At 34.4% G+C, this 18,866-nt stretch overlaps 1 protein-coding gene across 1 annotated transcript in view; it reads left to right on the top strand.

The window, feature by feature from the left end:
- MED13 (mediator complex subunit 13) overlaps positions 1 to 18,866 on the top strand; it is an 89,524-nt gene that overhangs the window by 17,818 nt on the left and 52,840 nt on the right. Inside the window, exons 4-6 of the mRNA XM_007481770.3 lie at positions 11,080 to 11,225; positions 11,732 to 11,929; positions 17,499 to 17,693. Coding sequence (XP_007481832.1) covers positions 11,080 to 11,225; positions 11,732 to 11,929; positions 17,499 to 17,693 — 539 coding nt within the window. The remainder of the gene's footprint in view (positions 1 to 11,079; positions 11,226 to 11,731; positions 11,930 to 17,498; positions 17,694 to 18,866) is intronic.

Genomic DNA, 18,866 nt, shown 5'->3' with positions numbered 1-18,866 from the left:
ATCAAAGCATCCCAGGCACTTCCCACACTGGCAAATCACAGATCATCAGCCTAGGTCTCTGCTCCAGCTAACTTTTACGTAGTCAAGAACTGGCCCCAGCTGCATGGAGTGCTGCACAGCTCCCTACATTCACAATGTTCTATCCTGGTGACCTGTCCCATTCCTTCTGTTTCTTAGTTCTTTGGCCCACCACTGGCAGTTCAGAGCTTTGCATTGAGCATTTGGTGATTCTGGATTTCAGTTTCCTCTAGCAGGCTGTTGTTCCAAAAGTATTTATGCCATAGTGGCAGTTGAGGAAGGAAACTTCCATATCTTGGAGCCAGGGTTTCTGTAGCATTGAAAGGAGGGAAGAGGGTAAGATTAAGGAGGTAGGGATGAGTGGTAGTGTAGGCCTCTACCATCTTTATGTATCTGTTAGTGTACAGGATACTGTCATTGTGCTAAGTGAGCTCAGTGAACATCATCCTGGGTTTGGGGTTGTGGTGGTGGTTGTTTTCCAACCTTTTTTTGAATTCTTGGTGTCCTAGATCATGGAAACAACTGAAGTTGCTTTATCTTTGGCATATAATTTCTCTTTGGGGGGAATTTTGAGAGATCATAGGGATTAAAGAAAATGTTTAGTTTGCCATCTTGTTGCTCACATGACCTTCATTGAGTTGATTTAATAAAGAAATACATATTCTGTTCATTTTAGATGTGGGGTCATGGGATCTTTTTGTTTTCCATGGAAAAATATTTTATCTAATTTGACATGGGAAGGAGAAAAACATTAATAGATGAGATATTCTTAAGTTATTAATTGTCTTGTCATTTCTGATATGGTTCCTATAGAGAATTATTACAAATATTTATTTAGATTATTGATATCCATGTGGAGCTTATTGCAGAAAAACTATATTACATCTACATTATGTGTTAGGCTTATACTCAGAAATTTCTCATGCATTTGAAAGATATTAAGGACAACTTTTAGGTGTTTGCTATCTAGTAGGTTAGTAGTATGCATTCATACTTCATGGTTGCATCTTTATCAGCTATTTAAATTCTCTAAGATATATGTAGACAACTGCCTCCCATCGACATAATTTCATTTTACTCTTCTTCCTCAACCAGGGAGGGAGAATTATAATTGACTTTTCTGTGAAATGAACATAAAAGTATGCTGTTCTATTGCTAAATTTGTTTTGAAATTTGTACTCTGCAATAAAAAGCTATTGATCTTTGACCTCAACTTAAAAAGGCACTACAGGTAGATGACTCATGAAGAAAGAGGTGAATCCCTGACAGGTGTAAAAACAGTAGACTAGGTCAGAGGCACAGTTGAATATAATCTCTTAAGTCTGACCTAGGGATTCACTGCCTTTTAAGACAGTAACAAACTATTTTGTCCATAATGAATTGTGAGATATTTCAGGATTGGGAGCAAAAAAGAATTGAGAACTCCTCCCCCCCTTTTTTTTTTGGTTTAGATGTAGAAAAACCACTCATTGTCAGGATAAACTCCTGAAAGCCAGTTACTGTAAGTGGAATTTTAAGTGGCAGATTTTTAAGAAATCGCCTTGATTTTAGGCCTAATTATTTCCACTTTGAATACAGGGATCTGTTAGAGATAGAAATACCTGCCAACAGAATGAATTCCACTGAACTCTTGAGTTTTTAACAAGGTCAGGGCTATGATAATTCCTGCCTTTTATGTTGTCACCACTCTTTATAAGCCAGATGAATCTGATATTCTGTCTTTTAGGGAGCAGTGTGGAGGGGCCAGAGCCATGGCAATGCCCCACATTGCCTAGAGAAGACCCATTTTTATTAGCAGTGGACTGTTTTTGCTGAGATTATAGTTTCTGGAGTTCCATAGCTTGCTTCTTGCTTCCAGGGTTTTATCTCAGTACTCATAGTCAGTGCCCTTAGGGCCTGTCATTAAGGGTAGATTATATATTAGTGTTGTATTCGGTAATTGTGTTTTGATTTATAAAAACTACTGTGGCATAGTGTCTGAAATGCTAGTCTTGGGAGTCAGAAAGATTTGGCTTCATAGCCTCTATCACTTAACTATGTCACCATGAAACCGAAGAGTAAGGGTATAAACTGGTTTGCATTCTTCTTTGGTAGAATAAGTTTCAACAGGGTCAAAGTCACATAGATCCTTTTTTTTTTTACCTCATGTAGTATGTAAATATAACTCCTAGTTGTCTATAGTGCTAAATTCCTTATGATTAGCATGATTTGAACTCCCATGTCTTCAAACTTTGCTTAATTGCTAAAAATTATTCTCCTTTTTTTGATTAGAAAAAATTATTTTTTGAACAAAGTTCACTCCTAGTAAATATAAATGAATCAAGAACAAGTATTTTAACAATCCTAAAAACAGTAATTTACTCATTAATTTTAAAAAATCTGCTCAATTAATAGCCCTCAAGAATAAGACTTTAAAATACCTTGATAGCTATAGGATACAGGCAAAGCTGTAGGGCATGAAAATTTGAAAATAGATTGCACCTGATCAAAATAATTTGCAAGGTATACCTTCAAGTGATAGGAGATAATAAAACTCCAGTGATACAATTGTAGGCCAGAATAACAAAATATTTCTACTTATTCTTCAATGTATTGCTCAAATGATAGGTTTAGGAAGGTGTACAAAAAGATCCATAGATAATAAAGCTATTAAGCCTTTTCTGGATAGAAGTAGCTTTTATCCTTTCTGGGGAATATAGTGTAAATTTTGCATCTGAAAGAGTGGTAAATGCTAGCCAGTGGAGGGTTGAGGAACATGCCCAGGATTGTATAGCTAGGAAATGTCGGGTCATATTTGAACCCAGGACCTCCTGTCTCTAGGCCTGGCTTTCAATCCACTAAGCCACCTATATGTGCCCAGCAATATATTCTTTATTTAAAAATGCATTTATTGATTTAGAATCCTCCCCTCTCTTTTCTACCCTGGGAGCTGACAAGCAATTCCACTGGGCTATACATGTATTATTGCTCAAAACCTATTTCCATATTATTCATTTTAGTGATAGAGTGCTCTTTTAATTTGATTGTACTGATTGACAGTGTTTCAGTTTTTGTGTACAATATCTTCCTGATTCTGCTCATTTCATTCTGCATCAATCAGTTCATGGAGGTTCTTCCAGGTCATATGGAAATTCTCCAGTTTATTCCTTATAGGACAGTAATATTTAATCATCATCAAATACCATAATTTGTTCAGCCATTCCCCTATCAATGGATACCCACCCCCCATTTTCCAATTTTTTGCCACCACAAAAAGTGCAGATACAGATATTTTTGTGCAAACCAATTCTTTCCCATTTAAAAAAAATCTTTGGTACAAACCCAATAGGGGTATAGCTGGATCAAAGGGCATGCAGTCTTTTAAAGCCCTTTGGGTATAATTCCAAATTGCCTTCCAGAATGGTTGGATCAATTTACAACTCCACCAGCAATGTCCCACTTTTACCATCCCCTCCAAAATTTATTATTTTCCTTTGCTGTCATATTGGCCACTCTACTAGGTGTGAGGTCAGGGCTATGAGAGTTGTTTTGATTTGCATTTTTTTAATCAGGAGGTATTTAGAACACTTTTTCATGTGATTATTGATAGTTTTGATTTCTTCATCTGAAAATTGCCTATTCATGTCCCATGACCTTTTGTCAATTGGGGAATGACTTTTTTTTTTTAATTTGTAAATTTGACTTAGATCCTTATATATATTTGGGAAAATAAAATTAGACCTTTGTCAGAGTTTTCTTCTAAATTTTTTCCCAGCTTGTTGCTTCCCTTCTAATTTTGGTTGTATTGGTTTTGTTTGTACAAAACTTTTAATATAATCAAAATTATTCATTTTACATTTAGTAATGTTCTCTATCCCTTGTTTGGTCTTAAATTTCTTCCTTTCCCATCTGACAGGTATGCTATTCTATGTTCTCCTAATTTATTTATGATTTCACTCCTAATATTTAAGTCATTTATCCATTTTGAATATCTTGTATAGGGTGTGAGGTGTTGATATAAACCTAATTTTCCCAGCAGTTTTTGTCAAATAGTGAGTTCTTATCTCCAAAGCATATCTCCAAAGATCTTTGATTTTATTGAACACTAGTTTGCTGAGATCATTTACCCCTAGTCTTTTCCATTGATCCACCCTTCTGTCTCTTAGCCAGTGTAGTATTATTTTGATGATCAATCCAGCAATATATTCTTTTTTTTTTAAGTTTTGGAAAATTTTATTTAGTTAATTACAATATTTTTCCATGGTTACAAGTTCATGTTCTTTTCCTCCACCCACCCCCCCATCAGCACAATTCCACTGGGTTTTACATGTGTCATTGATCAAGACCTATTTCCATATTATTGATATTTCCACTAAGTCTACATCCCCAATCATATCCCCATCAACCCATGTGATCAAGCAGTTGTTTTTCTTCTGTGTTTCTATTCTCACAGTTCTTCCTTTGAATGTTCTTTCTCATAAGTCTCTCAGAATTGTCCCTGGATCATTACAGCAATATATTCTTGAATGTTCACAATGAAGGCATGCTCATCTAAGAAAGAAAACCTCCTACCATCCTTCACCCTACCCTGAAATAGGATGATATATTAGTGTTTATTTTGACTAATTATGACTTAGACCACAGAAGTTATGAGATTTGACTTGAGCTCTCAATAATAGCTAATAGAGGTTTACAAAGCATTTTACATATATACCTATTACATATATTAGGTTTACAAAGCACTTCACATGTTATCTCATTTGATACCATCTTTCCTTGAGACTTAGATAATCTAATTAGTAATACTAAGAATACATTAGATAGGTGGTGGTAGAATGAATATATATGACTTGGATATTCCATAGACACATATTTATTTTGTTGCACAATTTTCATACTTATATAGGAAATATTCCATGCTATACCAGGAAGACTATGGTCTCATGATTTCTTAATTTACAAAATATTATGTACCCCAACTATGTTTGTCCCATGCATGTTGGGTTGTAAGTTCCTAGAAAGCAGGAATTTCTTGTCTTTTTTTGTGTACTGCCTACTATCTTTTTTTATATATTTCTATTTATTTATTGTCCATTTAGAACATTATTCCTTGGTTACAAGAATCCCTCCCACCCCCACTTCCCCACCTTTCTCATAGCTGATGCACAATTTTACATGTGTCCTTGATCAAAACCTATTTCCATGTTGCTGATGTTTGCATTAGGATATTCATTTAGAGACTACATCCCCAGCCATGTCCCCTCGACCCATGTAATCAAGCAGTTGTTTTACTTGTGTTTCTACTCCCACAGTTCTTCCTCTGAATGTTGATAGTGTTCTTTCTCATAGATCCCTCCAAGTTGTTCAGGATCACTGCATTGCCACTAATGGAGAAGTCCATTACATTTGATTATTCCACAGTATATTGGTTTCTGTGTATAATGTTCTCCTGGTTCTGCTCCTCTTACTCTGCATCACTTCTGGAGGTTGTTCCAGTTCCCATGGAATTCCTCCACTTTATTATTCCTTTGAGCACAATAGTATTCTATTACCAACATGTACCACAATTTGTTCAGCCATTCCCCAATTGAAGGACATCCCCTGATTTTCCAATTTTTTGCCACCACAAAGAGCGTGGCTATGAATATTCCTGTATAAGTCTTTTTCCTTATTATCTAGGGTACAAACCCAGCAGTGCTATGGCTGGATCAAAGTACTGCCTACTATCTTGATATAATAGGTACTGAAATATTTTGTGTATGCAATGTTGTAAAGAGAAAAGTGTAATGGAGTTCCAAATAGTACCTCAAAGAAATCCACTCTGAATTCAAGGTGTATTGATATATAGTGCTATTTATTGGTTTTGCTTTTTGCCATACTAAAGGTGATAACGGATTTTATAATGTTAATACTACATTTTACTGCAGCAATACTTAATATGATATTCAGAAGTTGTATTAATTTTCTCGTTTTGCATGTAAAAATGCCCCCATACTCTATACAAACATGATTTTTTTAACATTTGCTTTTTACAACAGTACTAATGAGAATGTATTAAGAATATGTGCTAAGAGTATAATAAGTGATATTTTTCTTCTACTGTAGACAGCTGGAAAGCTGCTGTAAGTAGGACAGTGCAGGATAAACAGCAGGAGCTGAGAGCAATGATCACATGACTGTCTCTTTGGAATATTGGTTGCTACAGAGACCTCTAGGAGACAAATTTAGCACTTTACATCAGAAAGTCATATTCTTCCTTAAAAATACAAATGGTCATTTTAGGAGAGTAGAAGAGGAGTGTTAGAAGAAGGGAATGGTCTCTTGATAGTTATAATAGTATCATTTCATCTCTCTTGAATGTTTGGCAACTAAGGCATTTAACATAATTTTTAGACATTTTGTTTAGGTATTTATTTTCAGTTTCTTTGGAGTCAGAAAAAAAAATAATTGATGATTTGTTAAATTTTTTTCCCTTTGGAAAATTCATTAACATTTTTTATATATTATTAGCCTAAGAAATGTTTCCCTGATTGTTAAGGGGTAGTGTAGTAAAAATATGGGCTTTGTCTCTTAATTTTTTTTTCAATTAACAAACACTAATTTTCTCTCCCTCCTCTCCATTCTCTTCTGAAGAAAAATAAAAATGGAATTCTTGTAACAAATGTCCATAGTCAAGCAAAACAAATTCACTTTGTCTTTTAAGACATAAGAATATGGAGCATTTGTTTTAGGTTGCTTGTGCTTGCAAATATTTGCTACAATTTGCCATTCAGATTTTGAAATCTTCCAAATTATATGGAGAAGACAGAATTCTTAATTATTTAGTAGTAGTGGACACTTTTTGAATGTTTAAAAATAACCAAACAGCTTCCTATAGCCAGGATTGAAAAAAACTGTTTTTATGTTTTATTCCTTTTTTCCCCTTGATTTTATTTTTGGTGATCTTTCCTCAATTCTTATTCATATTGCATTTTTGTGTATTTAGGGAACTGAATGCCACTTTTTAAATTTTTTTTATTTTAAAATATTTTTCCATGTTTACATGATTCATTTCTTTTCCTCCCTCTTCCTCCCCTCTTCCATAGCAGACAAGCAATTCCACTGGGTTGTGCAAATGTTACCACTTTGATACCTATTTCCATATTCATTTTTGCTATAGAGCAATTATGATGCCACTTTTAAATAAATTCCTTTAAATTGTAAGAAAGACTAATGTTTCAGAATAACACAACCATTTAATAGTCCTTTATTTTGTTATCAGCATTTTTTATCTCCCCAATTGAAGATCAGTTTTTCATTGGTTGTTATAATGTCTTATTGCTATTTCATCTTGCTCTGCATTTCCTACATGCCCCCTGTTTTCACATAAATGTTTTGAGGAAAAAAATGTGAGTTTCTGTAGATCTTGTCAACATACATATTAGAAATAGTAATCTTTTTTGTAAATTTACCTTTAGTGATTAAAGTATTAAAATGTTAATATTTTTAATTCTACTATCATTTCCTTATGTGAAATAGATAAATGAATCATATTTCTATAGTGCTTTAAGGTTTGCAGCACTTTGCGTGTTAACACATTTTGTCCTCACAATAATTCTGTGAGGTAGGTGCTATTGTTTTCCTCATTTTGCAGATGTGGAAACTTAATTCCAAGAGAGGTTAAGAGACTTGTACAGGATTACATAGTGAGTGTTGAGGCAGGATTCAGTCTTTTCCAGCTTTACCATTCAGCTAAACAATTTTAGAAAACATGCATTTAGGAAATTTATATATTAGCATATTAATGTTTCTACTCCCTACTGAGAAAATAGAACTTGTGACAAAAAGATATGATGGCTAAATTGATGGTTAATCCAAAGGTACAGGAAAAATAAAAATAAAGCTTAATATATATCCAGGTTTTGTAATAATAAACACAGTTTTATAACTAGTTGTTAAGTTTCCTGGATGGGTTTTTACACTACTACTTGTGCCTCAAGATAAATAAGCATATTGTGCTGAAAAATTAAAATTTAAAAAAATCCCTATATTTAAATAATGACAGTTGCAAGACTTAAAATTCTAAACATTGAGTAGTTATCTTAATATTTAAAGAATTCTAATGGCAAATGTTTTATAAATTGATTGGGGTACCTAATTCTGTACATGATAGCCTTAATTCTTCAGTGTTGACACTTAACCCTTCAGGCTTTGGGGGACTAAAAACTTGGAGAGAATTTAACCATTTTCTTCCTATTAGTAAAGTAAATAGAATGTCAGAATTTGTTTACTGCCAGTGATGTAAATAATGGAGAAACTTGCCAAACACAAAGTTTTGAAATATCAAGGAAAAAGAAATATTGGAAACTGTCCTTTTTTGTGTAGAAGCTGGATTAAGTTTAATGGAGTATGATTGCCTGTCCTGTGTTTTTGGAGGGAGGTTTATTTAGCTGTTATACTTTAAAGGAACTACTTAATATATTAAATATTAATTATTAATAAATGCAGAAGATTAGTCTGTCCTTATACAAGTGACAACATTTGTTTGAAACAGACTTTTTTCAGTGGCTTAAATTTGGGCAGTTCTGTGACATACTCAACATCCATAAGCATTCATTGAATATATTGTGATCCATTTAAGGGTCTTCCCCCCCCCCCTTTTTTTTTTAAACCCTTACCTTCTGTCTTGGTTCTAAAACGGAAAAGTGCTAAGAGCTAGAATATGGATGGGGGTTAAGTGACTTTCCGAGGGTCACACAGCTAGGAAGTGTTTGGGGGTCAGATTTGAACCCAGGACCTCCCATCATTATCCATTCGATGTTGATGGTGACTGGTCTAGACATCCAAAAACAAAATAGTTCTTACTGGGAAGGAGCCTAAGAACGAAACTTAACAGAAACATTTGTAGAGAATTTATCCCAGCTGGAGCTGTGGCCATAGATTTGTTCCTGCTGAATCATAGGAACAATCCAGATTTTTAAATATGCTCTTAGGTTACTGAAGAGAGACAAATATAATATGAATCCACAAGCATTTATTTAGTGTTAGCTATGTGACAGGGACTATATTAGGTGATGGGGCTGTGAAGACAAAAATGAACTAGTCTTCCCTTCCAAAGAGCTACTAAAGAAAGAACATTCACATATCTAGGTATATTCAAAGTAATTCGTCCAGAGAGACACTTGCAACTGAAAGATCAGGAAAAGCTTCTTGAGACAGAATATTTGAATTGAGTGTTGAAAGAAACTGAGGATTCTAAATCTTGTAAGTGGGAAATTTGTACCAAGCATGTTTAGGGGTAGAGTAGCCTAAGCAAAAGCAAAAATAACAATAGATGAAATGTTGTGTATGAAGAATGTGTAGAAAGTCAGAATGCTGGAAGGGAAATGAGATATAATAAGCCTGGAAAAGTAGGTTGAGGCCAAGTTACTAAGGATTTTAAATTCCAGAGGATTTTGTTTTTTATCTTAAAGTCAATAGGGAGCTATTGGAGTTTATTGAGTAGGGGGGCAACATGGTCTAAATGGTGTTTTAGGAAAGACATCTTTGTGGAGGATGGGTAAGATATTTACTTCCTGGAAAGTGGCAAACTCAATAACTATTAATGGGTGGGGAATATAATTAGCCTACTCTGACTTCCTTTAGTTTTAGGATTCACTACTACCTAAATTTTGTATCTCATTTATAGAGAACAAAAGGCCGGTCCATTCAACCTTTTGTCTAAGGTAACAGTAGCTTAAGTAAAGTGTCTGTTTAAAATAAAAATTAATCTGTTTGCTAATGGAGATATCTTAGGATCTTTGTGAGTTGATAGCCTCTGTACTATTAGAACACTTTTATTTGTCAGTTATACCAGTGTATACTAAAACAAGTTTGTTCAACTTTACTTCAAGCCACCCTTAGGTATTTTGATGAAGTTCAAATTAGCTATTTTTCTAAGTCTTTGCTAACTTAAAATCTCCTGTGGAAATGTATGTAAAAGAACCATTTATATTTAATAGGTATATAATATAGTGATTAAATTATGAACAGCTGCATTCAGAAGAATTATTTTTAAGAATGAACTCTTTAAGGTGTAGAAAAAAGTGGTAGAAAACGGAGTGGGTTTAGAAAGTGCTTTACCCCCTCTCAATCTTTCTCTACCTCATTGTTTTTTTTCTCCCATTTCCCACTCTTCATTCTTGGATTTGACTCTGCCAAGAATCTAATTATGGTACAGACTTAATTAATATACTTATCTGTATTGTTGGGCATTTTTGACTGTAACTTTTCAACCTATTCACTCAAATAAATCTTTTAAAATGTGTATTTGATGGCATAATTTTTTAAGAGCAAACTTGGCTGTCAAATAGAATAAATAGATCTATTATACAATTGGGAAATATTTGGAACTATTATGAGAATATATTCTGTAAAACAAACCCCAATCTTTTAATTTAGTCACATCACTTAAAAACATAACTTTTGCTCTTTGTGGTGGCAAAAAATTGGAAAATGAGGGGATGCCCTTCAATTGGGGAATGGCTGAACAAATTGTGGTATATGTTGGTGATGGAATACTATTGTACTCAAAGGAATAATAAAGTGGAGGAATTCCATGGAGACTGGAACAACCTCCAGGAAGTGATGCAGAGTGAAAGGAGCAGAGCCAGGAGAACATTGCACACACAGACGGAGACACTGTGGTACAATCGAATGTAATGGACTTCTCCATTAATGGCAATGCAGTGGTCTTGAACAATCTGCAGGGATCTATGAGAAAAAACACTATCCTTAAGCAGAGGACAAACTGTGGGAGTAAAAACACTGAGGAAAGGCAACTGCTTGACTACAGGGGTTGAGGGGATATGATTGAGGAGAGACGCTAAATGAGCACCCTAATGCAAATACCAACAACAAGGAAATGGGTTCAGAACAAGGACACATGTGATACCCAGTGGAATCAGCTAGGGGAGGGATGGGGGGGGGGCGGGGGGGGAGGAAAAAAAAGAAAATGATCTCTGTTTCCAATGAATAATGTATGAAAATGACCAAATAAAATAATGTTTAAAAACTTAAAAAAAAAACCCATAACTTTTCCTCTTTTTTCCTTTTTTAAATCAGCGAACACTTGTCCTGCTCTTTCACCTTTTTCTTGCACGGGGACAGCAATGTTTGTACCAGCGTGGAAATTAACCAGCATCAACCTGTATATCTTCTTAGTGAAGAGCACATCACCCTTGCTCAGCAATCTAATAACCCCTTTCAAGGTATGTTTTCTTCAATTGTTTGTTTCCTCTGTTTGGATAGTTCTTCCTTTATTTTATACCTTAGGAATATCCTTACTCAGAATAGAAAATTTTCACTCATAAATTCCACGATTTCCTTCCCCCCCGCCCCCCCCCCAGCTTTTTAGTAATTCTCTTGTTACTGATGAATAAAAGCTTATCATAGCTAAGTATTATCAGAAAGCCCTTGAACATAAATTTCATTCAGTATAAGACATTCAGTATACTCCTGATCGAAACAGTCTTGTATGATGTCAGTTTTTAAATGCTTGACTTTAAATGTCATATGGTTTTATTCCCCATTCATCTCTCTTCCTTTCTGATAAATAAGCTCCTTAAGGACAGAGTCCATAGTTTTTAGGGACCGTGTATGATTTTTGTTGTTTTTCTTTAGACAGTATACCCATGTGATATTGACATCTAATATTGACATGCTTAATGAATTGATGTTTAATGTATTAACTCATTTAAACTTTTTGTGTTTCTAGTTATCTTAAGTCCATTTGGATTAAATGGCACTCTCACAGGACAAGCATTTAAGATGTCAGATTCATCCACCAAAAAATTGATTGGTGAATGGAAACAATTTTATCCTATCTCATCATGCTTGAAGGAGGTGTCAGAAGAAAAGCAGGAAGATATGGATTGGGAAGATGACTCTCTAGCTGCTGTAGAAGTTCTTGTTGGTATGCATTATGCTAAAAAAATTTTTTTAAAAAGAAGTATGGTAAACTTTCAGTATTTCTAATTTCAGTCAATGGAGAAATAGTGTTTTGAAAGTATATACTTTGGGAGCAGATAGCTGGCTCAGTTGATTGAGAGCCAGATCTAGAGAGGGCAAGTCACTTAACCCCCATTGCCTAGCCCTTTATTTCATTATTCTGCCTTGCAGCCATTTCACAAAATTGAATGGTAAGATGGAAAGTAAGGGTTTTTTAAAGAAAGAAAGTATATACTTCCCCTAAGAGATTATAACATCATAATAAATTACATGAAAGGTAGCAATATAATTATTGCAATATATCTGAAATTTCTTCAGCTTGGATATTACTTCTTTCTGTGGCTCAGATCATAATGCACACTCACCACTTGACCTTTTATCTATGCATTTGGTTTTTATAGGATCCTTTCTAGAAGACTATAGTCAACATTTTGGAAGGCCTATTCAGAAGACATTTAAACTGCCCTTGAATTGTTAATTGGTTATTCTGTTCTCTTTCGTATAACCACCCCACATCTTTTTTTGAGTGTAAAAAATATCATTAGTAGGGGGCAGCTGGGTAGCTCAGTGGATTGAGAGCCAGGTCTAGAGATAGGAGGTCCTGGGTTCAGATTTGGCCTTAGACACTTCCCAGCTGTGTGACCCTGGGCAAATCACTTGACCCCCATTGCCTAGCTCTTCTGCCCCAGCCAATACACAGTATTGACTCCATACCAGAAGGTATGGATTTAAAGAAGAAAAAAGAAAAGGGAAAAAAATTATCATTAGTGATAAACTGAAGCCTGCTTCTATAATCATACTATGTATTGCTCTTATACCTCTTATTACCTGCAATTTTAATTTTTTTCATAGAGTAGCATTCATAGTCCTGTGTAGCATCACTGAGGGAATAATGGTGTTAATTTGGATTTTGTGTTAGGAATTAAGTTGGAATTATTGTGAAATCATTGAAGTTTCTCCAATGCAACCTAGCTCCATCTCTAATTTTATTCCAGCCTGGGTCAGTTTACTATCCATTGGCAGTACCCACCTGTAATGATGAACTACCTATCCAACTGTATGTATAGACAATGGGAATTCTTTGGTCATTTGACTTCCCTTTCCCCCCCACCCCCATTATATAAGAAATTATGGGGCTCAGGGCCTCTAGGTGGTTCAGTGGACAGGAGGTTCTGGGTTTAGATAGTGAATCAGACCCTAGTTGTGTGACCCTGAGCAAGTCTCTTACTCCCAATTTACTAGCTCTTATCACTCTTCTGCCTTAGAATCAATTCTAAGACAGAAAGTAAGGGTCTTTTTTTTTAAAAGAGAAATATTAGGGGTCTCTGAGGAGACCTGATATTATTCTGGTACTTGATGGAATTATCTCAATGCTATCTGCATAAAAGAATCTTAGGCTTCACTTTCTTCTCTTTCCATTAGGACATCTTCTGACAACAGAAACCCCATTTAGCAGATGTAGATTCCTCCCTTCATGCCTTGCTTTAGTATTGATAAGTTGATTCAGTGATTCTGATCATCTCTGTGGTTGTTTCTATTTATTTGATCTTATATGCATGGAAAAGAACCTTTAAGGCTACTAAATTGAATACTTTGGAAAAAACAAAACCCAACAAAAAGTAATGGTGCAATCTTATATTCTCTACATATTTCAGTCAGTCATTTGATTGAAGATAGGATTGGCTAGAGAAACTTGTTGGCAGAAGGCTGCTTCTCTTGTTTTTTATTAAGGATACCCTTAATTCATACATAGGTTAATCACAAGGGTCTTTACAGCAAGGTTATTTATTAGCGAGTGGGTATATTGGATGGGTTAGTGTTATTGCCACATTGTCTTTTAGGTGATAGCCATACTATTTGTTATTTTCTCTATACTCTTCACCCCTACCCCTTATCATTCAATATTATTTTTTTTGGAGAATGTTTGGGAAAATTGTTCTTTGTTCTCAGAGTTACATCTTAGCCTCTTCCCCCAACCCTCACCCCCCATTCCCCAGCATGAATTTCATCTGTATCTGGTCTGCTTGGTTTGGGATGTGTTTCATTGGTTCTTCCCAACTTTATTTTGAGTGCTATTGCCAAGTCCTTAGAAACATAATTGAAAACTCAGGTATGCTCATACAATGGTTTAACAATTCTAGATGATAATGGATCCCTACAGAAACATAGGCAAACTTTTTTGCCCCTCTCTATGTTTGTAAGCACATTTCCAGTTTCTAGTAAATATGCTTAAGAATGGTACAAGACCATTGACCATGTCTCTCTGCTTGATAAAAGGATCAAGGGTTTTGAGTCAGTTTCTAGATGCTTGGCTCCCTCATAGAGGCAAATTTAAAAATACTGGTTAAACTTCTATAGAAAATGGTGATGATCCATGTCAGTTTTCCACATTTTTGTTTCAGTGACTTTTTCGAATAGGCCAGGTTAGAAATGTTTTAATCACAAGTAGTTGTCATTTTCTCACTTTTTTTTGGTAGGTTGACATTTTGCTCTAACTTAGTTGATAGTCTGCACACAGTTCAACAGATTATAAATAAATAATTCTCTTATTCTACATATATGCCTAGCACATAGCATAGTGCCTAACACATAATAGGCATTTAATAATTGTTAGTTGATGTTTGGTAACCAGTCCTCCACTTTCTAGAGATTATCAACCATGCTCATTCTTTGTGATATGAGTCAATTTGCCTTGTTCAGTGCCTTCTAAATTCTCCAAGGGTTTTTCAAACCCTTGCCTTCTGTCTTAGAATCATTACTGTGTATTGGTTCTAAGGCAGAAGAGTGGTAAGGGCTAGTCAATGGGATTAAGTGACTTGCCCAGGGTCACACAGCCAGGAAGTGTTGGAGGCCAGTTTTGAACCCAGGAACTCCAGTCTCTAGGCCTGGCTCTTACTCCACTGAGCAAGGTAGTGTCTGAGGCCATATTTGAACCTATGACCTTCCGTCTGTAGGCCTGGCTCTCAATCCATTGAGCCACCCAGCTGCCCATCTAAATTCTCTTCTTGAAGGAAGTATTTATGATATATAGCCATGAGACTTCTGAGTCAACTAGTCTTTGGCTTTTTTCATTTCTTGAACTTAAACTATACTTTTCTTTCAATCTATTGCCATCCTCCTTTGTGTTTTAGGTTTGTTGTAGAGATTGGGAGGTAGGGTGGACAGTGAAGTCACAGCATATCAAAGTATATTTTGACTTGATTGTTTGAGAATCATGTCAAGTTCTTTGTAGGCTTTCCTTACCTCTTTATCTCATAGCTGATATTTATGCTTATTACAATGCTCATTTTTACTTAGGTTTATCATGAACATTACAAGGTAAGATAACCAAATATTACATGAAATTTCTTTACTGCCTTTGGGCACATATTAACATTTTTGGCATGCTGTGACTTTCAAATGGCAGCTGTGACATATGAGAAAAGTGCTTTGTAAACCTATTCAAAATATGTGCACTATTCAAATATGTGTTATTCTGGTTTTATTTTTATGAAAATGTTAGTATTAATGTAATTTTTTCAATAGTGATGTATATTATTTGGTCATTATACAAAAATCTCAACTTTTGAAAACCAGCAATTTATAGATATAAAAATATAAAAATATTTGTGAATCTTAGTAGTCTCTGCCCCGCCCCCTTTTCTCCATCATTGTGGAAGCAAAGGACCACACACCATTTAAAAATTCTTAATTTCATGCATCAGAATCCTAATGATTATCCTTTTTCTATTTGAGATGTTCCTCAGATGCTAGGCTTGTTTTGTCACCTGGACCATACTCTGAACCTTTCCAGAGCATACTCTTTAGGCACAGTTTTGAAGACACAGAATGAATATCATGCTGTGGGGATATACACCACTTCTTGGATATATTAAAATATGAACTAAGATATTTAAAAAATACTGGCCACACGATGTTATTAGTAACATGATAACATGGCAATACTTTTTAAAAATTGTTATGATTAGTTGTAGCATTATGTAATGGAAAAGAGTGTTGGAGAGACTTGAGTTCTAAACCTGCTGTTGACATGCCAATTTGTTGCTTGTAGATGGATCAGTCATTTAATCTCCATTCCCTTATCAGTAAAACAGAAAATTCTTGTACTTATCCCTCAGGGTTGTTATGAGGATCAAAAGAAATAATATATGTATATAAATGTATCACAAACCTTAAATACTTTTCATTTGATAGTGTGGTGGTAGCTATTGTTATTAAGGAGGATTTATGCCATTATGGCAAGAACATTTTCATAATGTTGAATTAATATAGTTATCAATAATTTTTTAACCCATAAATATCATAATTAGGTCAATGGTTACTGCACAACTGAATAGATATCCTAATGTTTTATAATAGATTCTTCAGGATGAGATAAATTTAGTGTGACTGTTTACTTTCTCCATTGTTAGTCTTATAGTATTAAAAAATGCTAATTATAGCACTAAATCAAGGAAATAAGTTAAAATATTTTTGCATATTATTTATAAAAATTCTGAAACTTAAGCAAAATTAAGGTATAGCTTTAGCAGATTTATGACCTGTACAAGTAAATTCAAAATAAACTTTTCTTCCTAAAGAGAAAAAAAACTCAGCAGATTTATAGGTAAAAATAGTATTTAGTGGTACTAAATCAACAAAACATTATCAAGCACCCAGTATGTGTACTAGGTTATGTATACAAATGTGAAAAAGTCTTCCTCTCAAGGAGATTACTTTCTAAGGAGCTAATTGTAATGGCCCTGGCACTTTGTCCCAGCAAAACAATTCATCTGTAGAGGATTATGCCCTAAGAATGACCTATTATTGTACAAAAGTATTACTAGCAATAATATTTATGATAAGTTGTAAACAACTAAGATACTAATTGTGTACCCAATGAATGGAGAAAGGCTAAGCAAATGATAGGAATGTAAAAAAATATTATTCTATAAGAAATGTTAACTATAAGGAATCTAAAGTAGAGGAAGACTAGTGATATAAGGTGAACAAAATAGAATCTGTAATATATACACATACATACATATATACACACACATACTAAATAATAGCAGAGATCCTATTGCAATTAGGATAAACACAGAAAAATTACAGAGAGAATTTGAAGTTATAAACACTTGAACAAAATACAACAGAAATTTATGGTTTTTATCAACTTATGTAATGTTACCGTAAGTACAGGGTTTTTTGGTCATGTTTAAATATTTTTGTTTGAAAGTTGAATATAATGTTAATTAACAAATTTATTGTTATAAAGAAAAAACGCATTACATAGTACGAGAGTTTTTTTGCCATATGTAAAAATACTATTGTCTTCAAATCTGTCCATTTTTACCTTTAATATGTAAAATTCTAATTTTTAGATTGTCATAGCCAACTTGTATTTACTGATCTAATTCTGCTCTTAGCATCTTTATATACTTTCATATATAGAAAGACACATGATTTTGGTTGTATTGGAAACCATAAAACTTTATGGTCTTTAGCAATTGAGACAAATATTTGATTTCCCCCCCACCCCCCCACCCCTTTAGCTGGTGTGCGAATGATCTACCCAGCGTGCTTTGTGCTAGTTCCTCAGTCAGACATTCCTACTCCTAGCTCCGTGGGATCTTCGCATTGTTCAACAACTTGCTTGGGTGTCCACCAAGTGCCTGCCTCTACAAGAGATCCTGCCATGTCTTCAGTAACTTTGACTCCACCTACGTCTCCTGAGGAAGTACAAACAGGTATCACTGTTGATAGATTCTTTTTGATTGGTGACCACATACATACACACACACACACACACACACACACACACACACACACACACACACACACACACACATACACACATACACACATACACACACATACACACATACATACATATGTGTATGTATACTTTTACATATATTTATACACAGTTTTTTATTCCTCTTTAGGATCTAAGTTCTAAAATTGTTTTTACCTTCCATTTAAAAAATGGAAAAAGTACTCATTTTTGTTACTGAGATAAAAATATTATAAACTTGTTTTGATGAGCTATTATAAAACAATAATAATATCCTATAAATTAAAAAAAAACAATGGAGTAGATGCCATCAGGTTTTTTGGACATTTGCCCTCTGTTTCTTAATCTGCAAAATGGGTATATGTATTCTCACTTGTGTTTAGAGAAATCAAAAAGAAGATGAACATTCTGTATGCTCCCAATTTGTTTGGCAGTTGTACCTGATTGGAAAGCTTTTTAGGTTTTGTTTTGAGGCTAATATAAGTAGAAAATTTAATGGGTTTAAAAGCAAATTACAGAAAAGTACAAGTGACTTTCATGAGAAGGATTTGCATGTAGTGTCTTTCACATCTTGCTTTTAAAGCTCTCTGTAGCTAGAATTTGCTCTCTTTATTTTAGTTCAACCAGTCATTTGGTAGTCAGCTTGCATATTTTTCATTTCAGGGGACAATTCCAAACTGATTAGAAAGCAAATAAAATACTAGAATTGTTTGTGGTAAAGCCAAAAATTTTCAATTTCAGCATTAAGTTACTTGATAAATGCTTTTTACTTCTTTTAAACAATCAGTCCAGAGAATTTTAAATACATTAAGATAGCAAAAAGAGTTTTTAAAAATCATTTTCTTTACTCATATCTTGCACCTCTTAAGACCTACTTAGATAGTTCATTTTGTATTGATATAGAGTGGTTAGTTTCTGAAAATGCCTCCCAGTGGGTATGGTCTACCCTCAGATAACTACTAAGAATTTGTTGGGTTATATCCTTAAGTTTGCTAAGCTCAGGGAGTTAGGATAAGTGATTCAACTCGTTTAGTTTATAAGCAGTCCTATCCTTTTTCAGTCTCCTACCAAGATATATTTCCTATATACCATCATCATGTTATTTTGAAGGGCAATTATAGAGGAA

Source organism: Monodelphis domestica, chromosome 2, assembly GCF_027887165.1.
Source record: "Monodelphis domestica isolate mMonDom1 chromosome 2, mMonDom1.pri, whole genome shotgun sequence".
Lineage (NCBI taxonomy): Eukaryota > Metazoa > Chordata > Mammalia > Didelphimorphia > Didelphidae > Monodelphis > Monodelphis domestica.
Note: the sequence above shows the minus strand (reverse complement) of the source record. Positions and strands in the feature narration are given on the sequence as shown.